At 41.9% G+C, this 17,539-nt stretch overlaps 2 protein-coding genes across 2 annotated transcripts; both read left to right on the top strand.

Moving 5' to 3' along the window:
* Positions 1–586: 586 nt before the first annotated feature.
* TMT1A (thiol methyltransferase 1A) lies at positions 587–6,585 on the top strand. The gene is made up of 2 exons (XM_067529829.1): positions 587–1,172; positions 4,356–6,585. The coding sequence occupies exons 1-2, from the start codon at positions 678–680 to the stop codon at positions 4,590–4,592; spliced, it is 732 nt and encodes a 243-aa protein (XP_067385930.1). The 5' UTR covers positions 587–677; the 3' UTR covers positions 4,593–6,585.
* Positions 6,586–7,156: 571 nt separating this feature from the next.
* On the top strand, positions 7,157–16,949 carry TMPRSS12 (transmembrane serine protease 12). The gene is made up of 6 exons (XM_067529827.1): positions 7,157–7,293; positions 9,331–9,529; positions 10,856–11,127; positions 13,647–13,789; positions 16,129–16,265; positions 16,864–16,949. The coding sequence occupies exons 1-6, from the start codon at positions 7,203–7,205 to the stop codon at positions 16,889–16,891; spliced, it is 870 nt and encodes a 289-aa protein (XP_067385928.1). The 5' UTR covers positions 7,157–7,202; the 3' UTR covers positions 16,892–16,949.
* The last annotated feature ends 590 nt before the right edge of the window (positions 16,950–17,539 follow it).

The raw sequence follows: 17,539 nt of genomic DNA, 5'->3' as shown, positions 1-17,539 counted from the left end.
CCTTTTTAGTGAAGAATGAAGCAAAATAGGCATTAGACACCTCAGTTTTCTTGATGTCATCCGTTATTAGCTGTCCTTCCCCTGACACTACATTGTCATGCCACAGTGTCCAACACAAAGGTGCTCTAAAAGCAGGCAGTGTTATGACAATGTAGCCCCCTTCATACAGACTTGCCAGAATGTACTTCAGGTTTGGAATTGCTGCTTCTTACCGACAATGGGCCCCAATCCAATCCTGCCAGGGGCTGAATGTTCAGTCCCACTCCAGCAAAGCACTTATACCCGTGCTTAGCCTTGAACATGAGTAGTACCTTTCACTTCAATAGAGCTATTCCTATGTTTAAAGTTAAGCACATGCTTAAGTTCTTTGTTCTACCAGGCCACAGCACCTTGAAGGATTGAACCCAACATTACATAAGCAAACAGCTCGATTTCTCTCCCCTCTGCCTCCCACTTTAGCTGTGCTTGTATAATTATGACTAAGCAGTGTACTGTCTCTTTAAGATAGAACTGGGAAGGGAGACAGCTGAAGAAACCAGATGGAACCAGTTCAGAGGCAGCCCTTTGGCCGGGAGAGCGAGAGCCTTTAGGAACGGCTCAGTAAAGCTGGAACCGCAGTGGGACTGGCATTCTGTTTACAGCTGGGATTGAGGATTCTGACATTCCCCTCTGCACTGATGGTGCTGATCCTGCTCCTCCAGCGATGCATCCAGCTCCTTATCCTGCCTGTGTACCTGCTCTCCTATCTGGGCTTATGGGACCCCCTCTGTAAGAAGATCTTCCCATACATCATGGCCAAGTGCAGCACTCAATACAACCGCAAGCTCTTCCAACAGAAACAGGACCTGTTCAGCAGCCTGAGGGAGTTTGCAGGCCCCTCAGGGGAGCTCAGGCTTCTGGAGATAGGCACAGGCACAGGCACCAACTTCCAGTTCTACCCACCGGGCTGCCGGGTGACATGCACTGATCCCAACCCCAACTTTGAAAGGTTCCTCCTCAAGGGTGTCACTGAGAGCTCACACCTCCAGTTTGAACGCTTCGTGGTGGCCTCCGGTGAGGACCTGCGCCCAGTGGCTGACAGCTCCATGGATGTGGTGGTTTGCACCTTGGTGCTGTGCTCAGTGCGCAGCATCGAGCAGGTCCTGAAAGAAATCTTGCGAGTACTCAGGCTGGTGAGTATGGGTGCCATTGGGGTGGGGAATGCTATTTTGTTTAATTATGGGCCAAGCAGTGCCATGCAAACACTGGCATAGTGGAAGCGTATGTGGAACCACCTGCCCCAGAGATGCATCCCTCCCGAGTGCCTAGTGTGCAGGGGTAAAGCCATGACCCACAGTCTCCCCTCCCCCTTTGGAGACAAGTGCTGCAGAGAGACAGAGAAGGGGATATCACTTTGTTCCCCTTGAGGCAGAGATTGCAAATGCCCACAAACTGAGCCATTCACAATCTGGCCCTTCATTACCAAGACTAGTTATTTGTATGCATTTGTGTGGAAGCCAGCAGGTTTCTGAGCAGAAAGGAATAAAAGGAAAACAGTCAGAATCAAGCCACCTTCATCTCCTTTGCTGTGTCACATGTACACCATTTCGTTGTTTATTATACACATGTATAAGACATCTAGCCCTGGGCTGCCTTGACTCACTTGATGTGCCTAATATCCAAATAAAAGCCAATACCACACTCTCCCCCTTGTTCTTGTAAGAAGCAGAGAATGGAGACAGACCTGACAAGCAGAGAGTCGCTCAGCTCTGACTGAACCAATTTTAAAAATCACAGTGATGCTGATAATGAAAACAGGCTCATCTGCTCCACTCATGTAAGCAGAAAATTCACATTTTGGTTCACATGCACTAGCACAATGCTGCAATGATTGCAGTATAAACCCCAATAGGCAGGGGAATTCAAACAGATATTCCCCTAACATTTTTTAATCATAAAAGCATTAGATGGTTTAGCTTAGTTAAAACATCCACATGCAAGCATGCTACAAATTATTCATAAAGCCCCTTTTTCTGAAGCCCAAACTACCTAACTCTATCCCTTAATGGATTTGGTGTCAAATATTCAGAAGCATCTAAATGACTTCAGAGCCTAAAAGTTCTTTTTCCAGAAGTGACTAAGGCATTTAGAAGCCTACATTTCCTTAAGAGCCAATGAGACTCAGGTGTCTAAGCATCTAAGAAACTTTTGAAAATGGGACTTAGAACCCAAGTTATTTAGGTGCTTCTGAAAATGTTACTTTTGATTTTTCCTCCCCCCACCCCTTTAAACTTAAGAATCAAGCATAAAATGTGCCAGCTTTCTAGTCCACAGATCTCAAAACACAGAGCTAAGAAATGTGGTCATAAAATTGCTATTGCCTGAATGTGGAAGCAAAACTGCAAGTAACTTTCTCATTAAGATGAAAGCTATCCCACACAGGAATTCTACCAGGCTGAGCCTAGCTAATTTAGGTGAGAGGGAATTAAAAATAAGTCCTTATCTTCCTAGTTCTGGCAGTTGAATTCTGCCATTATGCAGAGCAGGGTTGGCAGAACTACAGTGCAATCTGACGGCTAGTACAGCTGGCAGCCTTGTTACATGAAACCCACTTTTTAGAGGGAAATTGGACAGCTGTTCTGGTGCACTCCCCAAGTGTTCTTACTGCAATGCTTACTGTTCATCCAATAGCACAGAGTTTCTGGAACTCCAGTTCCCTGAACCAAAAGCACAGGGAGAATGGCATCCAGAAGGAATTCTGAAGAAACACCCTCATTTCAAACAGAGCAATCCCAAGAGTGTGTGATTTCAGGGACTCTCATTCAGGCCGCAGGGACTTTATGGCAACATTGGAATGAACACATCTATCGAGAGTAGAGAAATGTATGGTGGGTAAGGGTGCATTTTGGAGGAGCAAGATAAGCAGGAAGAGATTAGTTTGAATAACCCTGCTCTCCTCTTTCACTACCAGCTCCTCTTCTTCCCAAACTCACACATGCTCTTTGCTAACAATATTGCCTGTCAGCGAATGCCTGCCAGATGCTTTGGACCCTGCAGCATTACTAACATATTTGTAGATATCCCTGGGACTGCAAAATTGTGCATCGTCCTGTGATATCTATGCCTAACAAAGTTAATGCTGTATATTCACTGATATTGCCTATTGCTTTTAGTATCTCAGCCATGGACACTGAAAGTGATATAGTTATAGCAGTATAACCCCCTTAGCTGACATTCTTATTCTTGTGTAAGAGTGCCTTTTTTGGTTTAACTCAGTGATTTTCAACCTCTGGTCTAAAATTTCCAAAGGGGTCCACACCTCAATTAAAAATGTTTTAGGGGGTCCGCACGTGAAAAAAGGTTGACAACCACTGGTTTAGCTTATATCATTTGGGAACACGTTTAAGCTCAGCTGAAAAAAGCTACTCCTGAGTGTCCACACAGGGGATGGAGTGGGTTTCACCTGTATAACTGGTAGAAGTTTCCCCATGTAGGTAAGGCCTTAGCCTTGGATGTGACTATCAAGAACATTCGTTAAGGTAATCCAATACACTTTGTTTTCACTGCAGAGCTAAACTCGAGGTGGGGGAAAAAACACATACAGCAACTTCGCCACTAAGGCAGGGAAAAAAATCAAATCAGAATCCACAACGCCTATCTTGGCCTTCACTAAAAACAGCTTTGAATGTTATAATAGGTTTGCTCTCAGCACTAGCTCTGCTATTTATCCACTGAAATACGATGCACCAGATCTGCTCTCCAGGAATGGATTCAATTAAACTGCTGTGCAGCTCACAGAAATGCCAATGAAGTGAACCCCACTGCATATTGTGAGTCATTAATATAAAAAATAGAGTCTATTGCTATCTGTGGATGCCTGATCCTTGTCTAGTGGCACCTACTTCACCATGCTATACACCATGAATTAACCCTCACCACTTTGGAGGGTATGGTAAGTGTTCTGATCATCCCATTTTACAGATGGAAAAACTGAAATACAGGAAAGTTAAGTAATTTGCTTAAGGGCACATAGGGCAGTAGTGGCAGAGCTGGGAACGGAATCCATGAGTCCTGACTCCCAGCCACAAGAGCATCCTTCCTTCTGTAGTCATGTATCTTCCCTGGATAGTATTTTTAAGTGTTATAGGAGTGAAATAAGACAGAACAGGGAGATGGTGGAAGACTGATTGGCTCCATGGATCATTGAAAATGGGTAGCAGTTCCTGAAGATATAATAGTGAGCGTGAACCAAACATGCCTAGAATGTGGGGAGTTTGATCCAAGACTTGTGTCTCCAAAGTGGAAGGGGAGATGTGTTTGGTGATTTTAAGAGCCCTTGTTTGTTCCTGAAGCATTTTGATTACTTTGTTTCCCAGGGTGGCGCTTTGTATTTCCTGGAGCATGTGGCTGCAGATCATTCTAGCTGGGGCTACTTTTGGCAGCAAGTCTACTATCCAAGTTGGAAACTTGTGTTTGATGGATGCTACCTTACGAGAGAGACCTGGAAAAACCTTGAACAGACCAACTTTTCAGAAATAAAGTTACGGCACATACATGTCCCATTATACTGGACTCCTGTTCAGCCTCATATAATCGGATATGCTATAAAGTAATTCTCACTGTGCTGTGAAATATCTACTTTTTATGTTTGCTTCTGTACAAATTATCTAGTTAGTTTACTCACATGTAATTAATAGTCACTTTTAAGCAAATAGGATGATATACACTAATCCTCAGATCTCAGTAGAAGTAATAACATGACTATACTTCAGTCACCTTAAATTCCTGATTCAGAAGTCAATTCCAGGAGGAATAAACCAGCATCTAGACCTCTTTAGAAATAAACATTCTACAGGTAGGAGATTGTGTGCAGGTAAATTACTATAGTTTGGGATATATCAAGTTCCAGCTTGTGTGGAAGTGCAACAGAATTCTGCCTGAGCCACATGTTTCATACCATTGTCCCTGTCGCTGTGTTTGGCAGGCATCAAAAAAACTCTGGAAACCACTTCTTAGTTTTACCACCACTGATGATGCGGAAAACATTGTCTCAGAGAGGCTGTGTCTATGCTAGCCTTTTTCAGTCTGACCGTTGCACTGCACCCAGTTATAGAAACAAGGAGGTACATAAGAATGGCCTTATTGGGTCAGACCAATGGTCCATCTAGCCCAGTATCCTGTCTTCCGACAGTGGCCAAATCCAAGTGCTTCAGAGGGAATGAATAGAACAGGTAATCATCAAGTGATCCATGCTGTTGGCCATTCCCAGCCTCTGGCAAACAGCAATCACACACTAGTGCAGATTGTTAAAAATGCTTGTGTCCTTTGTCTGTCTCATCCAAACCTGCTGAAAGCAAGTCTAAATACAGAGGCAAAAATACTGGTAAAACTTACTGCTTCCACAGCAGTTACCACTAGTGGAGCTGCCCCGTGCATAATAGTGGGAGATATCATGAACATCTATCTGGAGCAATCAAAGCCAAGAAAGAAGAATACTTATTGTCTGACTATTCATGGAAACATCTTCCTAAGTATGCCTTTTTATCTTGGCAAATTCCTTCATATGATCACTAGTTTATTTTCACCATCAAAAGGCAATTGTGAGACAAGAGTGATGATAAAGCTTTTGGTGGAAATTGTTTTATAGAAAGTCACATCTTTATTTTCACTATCTTGCTAGCCCTGCTTCTTTCTCACCTGCCCTGACTTTGCACTGGTAGTTTGTTTTTATTCACCATAGGTTGGTAGGTAGCTACTTGACCCTAATAACAACTGATTCAGCTGCAAATGTTTATTGGCAAGAGGCTGCAACTTTCTCTAATATTAACCCTTTCCTGCTCATTTCATAACAATTATCAAGTTATTTTAATATATCTCATACCATTAAGATAGCTGAGGTTGTACTATAGTCAATTTAATTATAATATTGTTACAGCGCTATGTTGGAAGATGTTTTTAAGCCTGCTTCAAAGTCTACTAGTTTGTGTGCTATTTTTATACTGTTAATTACCCAACCAATCAAATGATTCAGAAATTATACTGTGAATCAAAACTGACATCTACAGAAGAATACAATTTCTCCACAGGTGAAATCCTGGCCCTAACAAAGTCAATGGGGGTTTTTCCACTGACTTCAGTGGGGCCAAGATTTCACCCCCTCAGTGATAGCACCTTTGTAGTGTGATTGCAGCAGATCTTGTAGGTAAAGAAGGAAGCCTTGCTTAGTACTTGCAGGGGAGAATATCACTGAAACCCCTACAAAAGGTGCATGGCTCTGGCAGAATGTGGCTCACTGCAGGATTAGAGCCACTGTTCTCAAGATCCTGATCTCTGTTAAGACTTTTTATTCTTTTACTTCCAATTAGTGAAAACATTACTGATAAACACTAACCTGTAGTAACTCTGCCCAGTTCTTGTGATGCATGAGTGACTGAAATCCTTATTTCTCTCAGCAGTAGGTATATCTTTGCCAATAAAATGTTGGTGTTTTGCTGAAAAAAGTTGTGGTCCTATAGCAATGTTATTCTGTGATGGAACCATATTGTTTCTCAGAGGGAAAAAATTTCTTGGAGAAGTTAAATAAAACATGGAATTTTTAAAGTGCAAGTGTGTGTTTTTGTTTTCTTTACTGGAGACTTACACCTGCCCTCTCCACCCCCGAAAAATCCAGGCAAGTCAATTAATTGTTGCACCCAACTGCTAAGGAGTCCCTCTTCACACCAAACTTTCCCCATAGACCTGCTTTCTCCCAAGCCCTGTCACCTCACCATAGCTGCTCCCCCTCCCTCCAAAGCCTGACCCTCCCTTTTTTCTCTCCCCAAACCCGCTCCCTGCTGTACCCTCTTCCTTTGTTCTCCCCCTACAGACTTGACCCTCTCCTTCCCCAAACTGTCCCCCTCCACCGTCACTGACCCGGCCCCATTATCCCCTTCTTCTCCTACCCAAACCCTGCCTCCCTCAGACCTCTCCTGCCCCACACTCTGTCTCCCTCAGCCCCGCCCCACTCCCTCACCTTTCTCAGACGGGTCCTGCCCCTCCGCCCCGCCCCGCCGTTTCCTTTCCACGTGACCCCCAGCAGCACCAGCACCACGCGACCAGTGCCCCTCCCACGTGACGCAGGGCGGCGCCATTTCCTTGCCACGTGGCCAGCAGTCTCGCGCGCCGGCGGCGAGGCAATAACCGTTGGAAGAGGACCAGCCGCCATTTTGTTTGCCCCAAGGAGGATGTGGCCGAGTCTCTGTGCCGCCGCCCTAACAGTGCTGCTGCGAGCGGGCGGCTGCCCCGGGGTCCTGGCCCTGTGGAGCTCCGCGAGCAGTAAGGTCCCCGTGGCTAGGAGCTGCGGAAAGCCGGGCGGCGTCGCAGCAGCTTGGGTGGGCTGTGCTTCAGGCGCCTCATTGCCGCGAGAGGCGTGCTGCGCGCATGCGCATGCAGCCCACCTGCTGGGAACTACATTTCCCATAATCCCATTACGCTTTAGTGCAATGACCGCGGATCTGTTTCCCCCTGAGAAAGAAGTTCCTTGTGTGTGTCCCCTCGCAGAGCAGGGCATGTGCTGGAAGGGTCGTAGGCCGCAGCCCTGGTTGGAGGGGCTGTTAGGTTTCGTGGTACACCCATCTCCTTTGTGCTGGGACTCTGGTCCCCGAGCAATAGAGGTGCAAATGCCACGAAGTATTCGCCCCATGGCACAAGTGTGGGGTTACTGCACAAGGGTATTTCATGTGACTGGAAAAGGGTTTCAGGACTCGGGAGTTTCCCACAAGCAGAAGCCACATGATCGCTTCAGTTCATCTTAGTCAGTCTGGTTTAAGCCATAGATACACATCTACGCGCTTCTTACGATTCACACCAAAGCCATTTGGAATTTAGTTGCAGTGGGAACAGAATTCAGTTCCTCCTGCGTCAAACACACAGGCCTATGCCACTTGAGATAAAAGAAAATCTCATTTAGCTGTTGGCAGTGTAGGGCTATGACACACACATACACAGTTCCAGTTCTAGCTGTAGGGTTTCAATAGTGTTGAATAAACACACTATCCTGTTCCTTTATCTTCCTCTCTGTATGATGTTCCATCATAATGCACCCTCAATGGTGATGGGATGTAGTGTCCGTGTTTCCAAACCCGTTCCTAAATTGTTTGCAGTGGTTGTGGTGGTCATTTGAAAGAGTTGTCTATGGCAATTTGATCAAAGAATTAAAAGATTATGGGGCATAAGTGAGGCAGAGCTCTCATTAATACAAGTTTATCCATAGGTATTTTAATTTTGTTTGATAATATTTTCTTATTGTGAGGCACTATGCTATTCTAGTTTTATGCACTATATGCCTGGCATGACATAAGTAACTGGTCTCATTTCTTAGTGGGCATAATTGGGATGAAAGGAAGGTTAAGTTGCAAATAGGGGCTTGACAAACAGGATGCTGGAGTCAGGATATCTGTGCTAGCTAAGATAAGCAGCAACACCCTGATGCTAGGCTAAGGACTATGGACAAGATAAATCGGGAATGTAAAGATCAGGTTCCACATGAACAGAGCATGCTGGACAGGAATTGGTTCCTGCAAAGTAACCAAGCCAAGCCAAAAATGTGTGATTTAAGGTATAGCAAATGCAATGTAACTGTATATAAAGGAAGGGGTCTTTGGATGTGTCGTATGCCCTATACATACCCACTATGCTTGAGTCGGATCAACTCAGTGTAGCTTTGCTGTATGCCAAACAAAGGAACCTGACTGATGAACTCCAGAGTGAAACTGTGTTTTGGATCCCAGAGACCTGGATAAAGTGCTCTCCCAGAACTGAACAAGGTGTTCTGGCTAAGCCGAGTGGAAAAGGGCTCAGAGGGAATCCCAGTGCATGCTGATAGCCCATTACATTTGGTATCTGTATGGAGAAGGATGGTCTAGTAGTGGTTAGGGGCTAGCCTGGGCTATTCAAGCACTGGGTTAAATTCCCTGCTGTGCCACAGGCTTCCTGTGGGATCCTGGGCATGTCGCTTAGGGAGCTGAGACACAGAGATTATCTGTAAAATGGGGATAATAGCGTTTCCCTATCTCATGGGTGTTGTGAGGATAAATCCCTTGAAGATTGTAAGGTGCTCAGATACTATCTTCAACCACTTGCTTAAAGTGATCCCAATTCAGCAAAGCATTTAAACATAAGCTCAACTTTAAGTGATGTACTTAAGAACATACTCAAGCACTTTGCTGAATCAGGGCTCTAAATAGGAAAGCAAAAAGTAGTTTTAACAACATTTGTAAACCTTTTGTAAAACCCATGCAGAAAACACTAGAAATGCACAAAATCTTCTTATTGCAATCCGAACAATTTAATTGATTGTGTTTTGTTTTGTAGTGTGTGGAGAGCGGGTACTTGTGGATATGATATCAGGACCTCGGATTGTAGGTGGACATGATGCACAGCTCGGAGCATGGCCGTGGCAAGTTAGTCTCCAAGTTTACCAATATGGTGTAGGATTTAAACATCTGTGCGGTGGATCTTTAATTAATGAGTATTCAGTGCTGACAGCAGCGCATTGTGTTAGAAGAAGAATGTATGTATTCAGTTCTAAATCCACTTATGTTAACTTACGTGTAATTGTCCATAAATGCATCACCTGTAACTCCCATAGCTTAATTTTAAATCATATCAGCATTATCATTGACCAAAATGGAGGACCAGATACTACACTATAGAAATCAGTGGGGATTTTGCCAGACTCGCGTGGATTGGCTATAAGTTTGTAGAAAAATTACTGAGCAGTAAACGCCTGACTCCTGTATCCTGCTATTCCCTAGTGGTTGGCTCCACTCTGGCTCAGAGGACCCATTTAAAACATTCTGTGCAACTTAAGCCCATCAGTTGCCCTCCACCAGAGGGTATGTAATCAGGATAATGATGGTTGAAGGTCTCTGCATCCCCAGCATGGGTAGGGTTGAGGGTTCCTCATCAACAGTGCCACCACAGAGGGCAGGATTGGGAGTGGACTGACTTTTTCAACCAAAATTTGTCACATTTTTTATGAAAAGTTTAATTTTTTTCCAGGAATATCTCCCCCCCCCATCAGCTCTATTGTCCAGTAACCCTTGTACTGCACTAACAAAATGTTGCAATATTTGGGTAGTAAACATTGCAGGGAATTTTTCAGTTTTAATCTAAACCACACACTACTTTATCGCTTTTATTCCACTAGGTTTGTAAAACATTTATTTAGAAAACCAACTATCGGGGGCTAAACTTTCATTTTACAGCACGGTAATAAACACGTCAAAAGAGGCTTACTAATCTACTGACACATCCTTAGACAGATCCCTAGGGCCCAGAGCTATCTTAAATTACAATGGGTACCTCTCCAGACCCAGAGCACCCAGAATCTAGAGGGTGAAAAGATGGCTTAATGCCACTTTTTCCTCTCCCTGGCTGCGAGTTTTGTGCTGCACCTCTTAGAATCTCACCTCTAGACTTCTTTCTTACAGAGCCTGTCTCCATGGTTGTTTCTTTTACTGTCAAGATTCCATGCTTCTTTCATTAAGTATTCAACATTTCTATAAAAAATCTCTATTTTTATCTTTTTTCCTAAACAACTCACAGCTGACTTCCACAGGCATAGCTGTGCAGCCAGATCTGAATATTGGCTGAAAATACTGATCTGTATTTGCCGTGCCAAATATGACCAAAATGTGGCAATCTGTGTACTCAGTTCAGCTATCTCTATATATTAATTATGAACTTGTCCCAAAATATATTTACTATGGGATTTTCAAGGCATGTTGTCAAATGTGCATAAACTGCTAACAAAACAAAATAGTTTTTAAAGAATGCAAACAATTAATTAATTTATTGTGCCATAGTTGTAAGAAATTGATTAATTCTTTTTTAGGGACCTATACAACTGGAGGATTGTGATTGGCCTTCATGATACTTCCAGACCTGAGAGACATACTGTAAAAAGAAGTGCTAGAGAGATTATTGTCCATTCAGAATTCCAGATAGAGACATTTGAAAATGATATTGCATTATTTAAACTATCTAAATCTGTAAGTTACAATGACTATATTCAGCCCATCTGTTTACCCTTTGCTCACATTCATTTAAACATCAACAACCAAACAAAGTGCTTCATAAGTGGCTGGGGAAGTATTTCAGAGAAAGGTAAATATTTGCTCCCCCCCTTTTTTTTTTAACTAACTGGTGATACGAAAATAGCTGATTTCAAATTGTTTGAGCTTATTTGCTGTGAAGCCATTATTCAAAGAACATGGTTTTGTTTTGAGCTTAAAAGGCAGCTTTTTTTAAACCATCTCTTTGGCATTTCTTTCCTAGATACTGCTGCCATTCATGCCCTTCTTAGCTTTATTCCAAAAGCATAAGGCATCCCCCTTTTAATGACAGAAACCATGATGTACTCCTACTGCCTTTATTTTATTCCAGAGAAAGAAAGAATTTGATGAAGCTTGAAAGTTTTATTACCTGGAATAACAATAGCATTAAAACTCTACCTACAGGCCTGAGTTTATTAGGATTAGGAGTGATTTTTTTTTTTTTAAGATAAAAAGTAAAAATGAAGAGGACAGAGTATTTTTCAGTGCAACTGAGCTCACATAAAGGAATCTACTCTGCTTAGCATAAAACTTGATTAATTAAAGTTTTGCTAACATTGTGAAGTTCTATGTTCAGTATTTTCATATAAATTTTTCAGTTTACAAGTATCATAGAATGTTAGAGTTATAAGGGACCTCAGGAGGCCATGTAGTCCAACCCCTTGCTCAAAGCAGGGGCAACCCCAACTAAATCATCCCAGCCAGAGCTTTGTTGAGCCAGGTCTTAAAAACCTCTAAAGATGGAGATTCCACCACCTCCGTAGGTAAACCATTCCAGTGCTTCACCACCCTCCTAGGGAAAAAGTTTTTCTAATATCCAACCTAGACCTCCCCCACTGCAATTTGAGACCGTTGCTCCTTGTTCTGTCATCTACCACCACTGAGAACAGCCTAGCTCCATCCTCCCTGGAAACCCCCTTCAGGTAGTTGAAGCCTGCTATCAAATTCCCCCTCACTCTTCTCTTCTGTAGACTCAATAAGCCTAGTTCCCTCAGCCTCTCCTCATAAGTCATGTCCTTCAGCCCCCTAATCATCATAATCTGCTGGACTCTCTCCAGTTTGTCCACATCCTTCCTGTAGTGTAGGGTCCAAAACTGGACACAATATTCCAAATGAGGCCTCACCATTGCCAAATAGAGGGGAATAATCACTTCCCTTGATCTGCTGGCAATGCTCCTACTAATGCAGCCAATATGCTGTTAGCCTTCTTGGCAATAAGAGCACATAGTTTCTTGTTCATTGTAACCCCCAGGTCTTTCTCTGCAGAACTGCTGCCTAGCCAGTCAGTCCCCAGTCTGTAGCTATGCATGGGATTCTTCCGTCCTAAGTGCAGGACTCTGCACGTGTCCTTGTTGAACCTCATCAGATTTCTTTTGGCCCAATCTTCCAATTTGTCTAGGTCACTCTGTATCCTCTCCCTACTGTCCAGCATATCTACCACTCCCGCCAGTTTAGTGTCATCTGCAAACTTGCTGAGGATGCAATCCATTCCATCCTCCAGATCATTAATGAAGATGTTGAAGAAAATTGGCCCCAGAACTGACCCCTGAGGTGCTCTGCTTATTATCGGCTACCAAATAGACATTGAGCCATGGGTCACTAACTGTAATAAAATAAAACATTTATTTTTCTATCCATAAGCACCTCAAACTCACAAAAAGGTCTGAAAGTCAAGCTGGGTTCAAATCTCCATGTACGTCATCCATAAATAATTCTGCAAGTCAACTTCAGTTATAACCCCACTGAAGGGAAACTAGGGCTGAACAAGTGTAACTGAGGGTATAGTTTGGCCTGTAGTCTTTATTCCAGGAATAATATACAAGGACAGAACTCAACTTGAGTTTTAGATTTCGGTTCAGTTCCCAGATTTAGAAAAAATGTCATGTTTAAAAACAGTGAGTTAGAGATAGAATGATTGAGGCTACATGGAGTTCCAAATGGGTAGTGGGCTGGCACGATCCTTTCCTCTCTAAACACCAGTGCACACTATGTTAGTTACTTTCATGATGGAACTGCCTCCCTAAGGGAAGCTACATGAGCAGCTGGGGTCAGATGAGTCTACAGGACATGGCCCTGCACTTTAAAAATGTTAAGTGCTAAGTACTATTATCTCACAGTGTGGTTAAGCATGGGAATAAATTGCCTAAGGTTGTGGAATCTCTGTAATTGGAGATTCTTAAGCGCAGTTTAGACAAAGACTTGTCAGGGATGGTCTATAACACTTAGTCCTGCCTTGAGTGCAGCGATCTGAACTAGAAGAGCTCTGCAAATGGTAGATTCCACACACACTGAGGCAAAGTGGGTTACAGCCCACAAAAGCTTATGCCTGCAGAAATTAAATGTGTTAGTCTTTAAAGTGCTACAGGACTCTCGTTGTTGGTTTTTTTTTAATGATAAAGCAGTTTCCTAAAGCCAACCAGAAGTCATAAACTGTACATGGACAGATGCCCCACATTGTCACTCATTCTTAATTTTCAGCATGAGTAGTCCCACTGAATTAAAAAAAACTATGCACAAAAATGCTACAATTCTAGTAGCAAAATGTTTCATCTTCCATATATTCTATTACAGGTGAAGCCTCGTCTATATTACAAGAAGCTCAAGTAGACATTATTCCTTCTGATATGTGTAACAGTCTTGAATGGTATGCAGGGATGGTTAATAATAATATGTTTTGTGCTGGCTTTGAAGCTGGAGGTATCGATAGCTGTCAGGTAAGACTGGAATTTTTTATTTCTAAATGTAGTGTCCAAGCCTTTTGCCATGGAAATTAGCAGATGAAATGCTCATTGGCTTCATTGGGACTAGGATTTGGGCCAGCATTGCCGTAAAACTGTAGGAATAACAGAAAACACAAGTAAAGTCAGAAAAGGTATCAGAGAAACAAGAGGCAAGAACGATGATTTTTAGAGAAAAATTATCTGCATTTAAAAACAGTGATACACGATACAAGGAAAGACCAATTTGCCAGAAGAAGGAAGAACAAAAACAAGACAAATTTGTATGTATGCAATGCTTGACATGAAGATTACAATAAAATCTAAATGATTTTATTTCTGCGTGTGTATATACATGCACAAACTGTGCATGTATGTCTATTATGTCAATATATTGTGTCTATGTAGTGTACATCCACACTAAATCTGTTCATTTAATGTAAGTTCATGCTTCCTTGTATTTGACAAGAAATACCTATACATGTTGGTGAACAAAGTGGTTTAGCTGCAAGATTTTCAGAATTGCTCAGCAATCAGCATCTCCCATTGATACCAGTGGAGACTCTTCACCTCTCCTGTCCTCATCGCCACCCTCACTGAGAGCAATAGGAGCTTCTAAGTGCTGAGCTCTTTTGAAAATCTTTCCCTATGCATATATGGGCCTCTATTTAGTCAGTGTCTCAGAGAACAAAGTTGAAATACAGCAAAGGCAACAGGGAAAGGGGAAATGAGACAAAAGTTACTAGTAAAATGAACACCTAAGATTCACTTTCAAGTCACCAGAACCGCTTATATATTAATTTCCTTGTAATTTACCATTGTTTGTAATTAATTTTGTAATCACTACATGTGTAGTGCCTTTTATAGTACACACACAACAGTATTCCCTGATATTTCAAAGTCTTAATACTATGATTTTGACATTAGACTGATAACATTTCATAATGGTATGCAATGTTGTTGTAGTTGGGTTGGGCACAGGATATTAGAGAGACAAGGTGGGTGAGGTAGTATCTTTTATTGGACCAACTTCTGTTGGTGAGACAGATGAGATTTTGAGCTTACACAGAGTGCTTAGATGAAGAACTTTGTCTGTGTAGCTCAAAAGCTCATCTGCCTCATCAACAGAAGTTGGTCCAATAAAAGATACTACCTCACCCACCTTGTGACTCTAACATTTCAGAGTACCACTAAAACCAAAATAATACTAGTAGATGTCATTATTTCAGGAAGAAAATTGTTTTGCTAACTTCTCCTACTCTTTACTAAGAGATTTTACTGAAATCTCTTACACTGTTTACTAACTTCAAAACCATACATTAAAGCAACAAATAAGCAAATACGTATAAAAGGATATTATTACATCTTGGTCCGCTAACAAGCTGTTGGCATGTCACTCAAGTGTGGCATCAGCAAGATTCCTCATTAGTATTATGTAATTTTAATTTGGAGCTACTTATCTACTGTACTGGTCTAGTTACACTGAAAGGGTCATGACATCAGCTCTCACCCTGTGGCGTACATAGAGTGCAACTCTGTACCATGGCAGCACCTCTCAATCGAATCCTGCACTAGGATTCAGGTCATGCCACACCTAAAACAGAATGGACCTGGAAGACATTATTAACAATCAAAGGAACATATTAGTAAGGAGACACACCACATAAGTTAGAGGCTGAGGACCTGTCTTACTCATTTCTTTGATGAAGAAGCTGCATTTCACTTGATTGCATTCTTGCTATTTTTTACCATCAGTATTCAAGTCAAAGGGAGGTTGCTTGCATAAGGATCTCACAATTTGGGCCTTAGAGTGGAGATATTGGGCCCATTAATGTGGGAAACAAATAGCTTATTTCCTATAATTAAAGATAACATTGTATTCATATGTATGCTGTTTATTATCCGTCCCCATTTTTTTCAGCACTCTTCCTTTGAACAGGTGATTTGGGAATCAATAGGCAGATTATGAGCCATCACTGTTTATACAGTGCAACTCAACACTCATTTGCATATATGGTTTAGAGAGGTAGATGTTACATTCAGTTATTAATTCATAGCTATGTAGCTTTAGGGTGACCTGAATGCATGCATGTAGACCTGTGGTGGAAATAAATGTGTGAGACCTTCAGTAATAGGGACTAAAAGAAACCTACTGTAGGTCTGCTATTCTGGCCATGTTAAGGTTACCAGATGCAAATTTATCATGATTCAGCCATATATTTTGGATATAGATTCTTTCTTTTTACCATTAAAAAAATTGTAATCTTAATTCTAATGTCTGTGCCTTAAAATACTAGCAATAATTATGGTGGGCGGGTGTCTTGGTTTCTTTTTAGGGTGACAGTGGTGGACCTTTAGTGTGCTATGACCCTGATGCCAGCAAATATTATCTGATAGGGATTACCAGTTTTGGATTTGGATGTGGCCGACCCAAACTTCCTGGGATCTACGTACGTGTGTTTCAATACAGAAGGTGGGTAAATGCACATCTTTTGCTAGCTAACAAAGCCACCAGAAGCCTGAGCATTACACTTGCTCTGATTCTCTTGACTGTGGGGTGGACAGCTGTATGAACCAGCTCACTATCACTTCCTTGTACTAGAGGCTTCAGTGACCTCTCTGAGATTGCCACTTGAGCTCTGAGTGAACAGGCAGCTGCTCATGCTTTTTATGACTAAGTATCCTTAATGAATGTGGGTAAATGCTACTTGTTTAGTAAAAGGCATGCTTTTCCTTTACTAGCCTACCCACCTGTACACAGCCTGTACTAAAGCTTTTTATTTTTATTTGAAATATTATCATAGGTATCATAAGTAACAAGTATGCACAGTAGAGAAAGAAACTGTACAATTGCATTAGAATATTTTATGGGTCTTGAACTTTATAAGCATGATGAAAACCAGCCTGTTTTATAGAATATTGTTATAAGGTTATAGTTGTTATTCATTAACTAAAGGACCATTAAAGAAAATGTGCATTACAGTGATTGGCTGGCACAGCACAGTGGTCCCTTTTTGTTTAAAGCAGAAAATGTATAATTTAAACAAATCACAATATGTATTCTATTCTAGGTTTAAAGGGACATTGCCATGTAACTGATTCTTCTATATTGTAATAACATCTTAGAATCTTTAAAATAAAAGATATTTTCCACCCAGATAGATACAGATTTTGTATTGTTTGTAGAAAAAACAATTTAAGAGTTTGATTTCCTGGCATGTTTGTGCACCAGAACAGTTTGTGTCAGAACAGTTCTATAAAAATGATTTTGGGTTAAAAGGACACTGCTATCAACTTGAAATCTAGCTAAAAACAGTATTAAAAGTAGTTTCAGGTAAATACACTTGCTTAAATCCCCTAAAAGTATTTGTGATTTTTACAATCATACTTTTCTATTTTGTTCTCTCTGAGACTGACACAAACGGGAAAATGTTTAACAAACTACAGTGGGAACTGTCACAGTTTCAAGATAACTGCACCTGTTGCCACCTCTGTTGTCTACTCCAGACATGCCCAGTCAGGTCTCCAGCTGTCACCCATCTCTGGGCAGGGACCATTGTCCCACTCCCTTCTGATTGGAAGTTTTAAAGCTGCAAAATCCCATCATATACTATGATATTCCCAGCAAGCCAGTCTGCCTAAAGGCCAGCACCTGGGGCTGTGCCTCCTGTTTGAGAACTACAATAGCATTTTTACCAGGGACCACACAGCTCTTTCTCAGCAGAGTACATTTATTGTAAGGACAAA

This window comes from Emydura macquarii, unplaced genomic scaffold (genome assembly GCF_026122565.2).
Source record: "Emydura macquarii macquarii isolate MOO-44397 ecotype Brisbane River unplaced genomic scaffold, CSIRO-AGI_Emac_v2 contig_2994, whole genome shotgun sequence".
NCBI classification, from domain to species: Eukaryota; Metazoa; Chordata; order Testudines; family Chelidae; genus Emydura; species Emydura macquarii.
The sequence above is the reverse complement of the archived record's forward strand: the minus strand, read 5'-3'. Positions and strand labels throughout refer to the sequence as shown.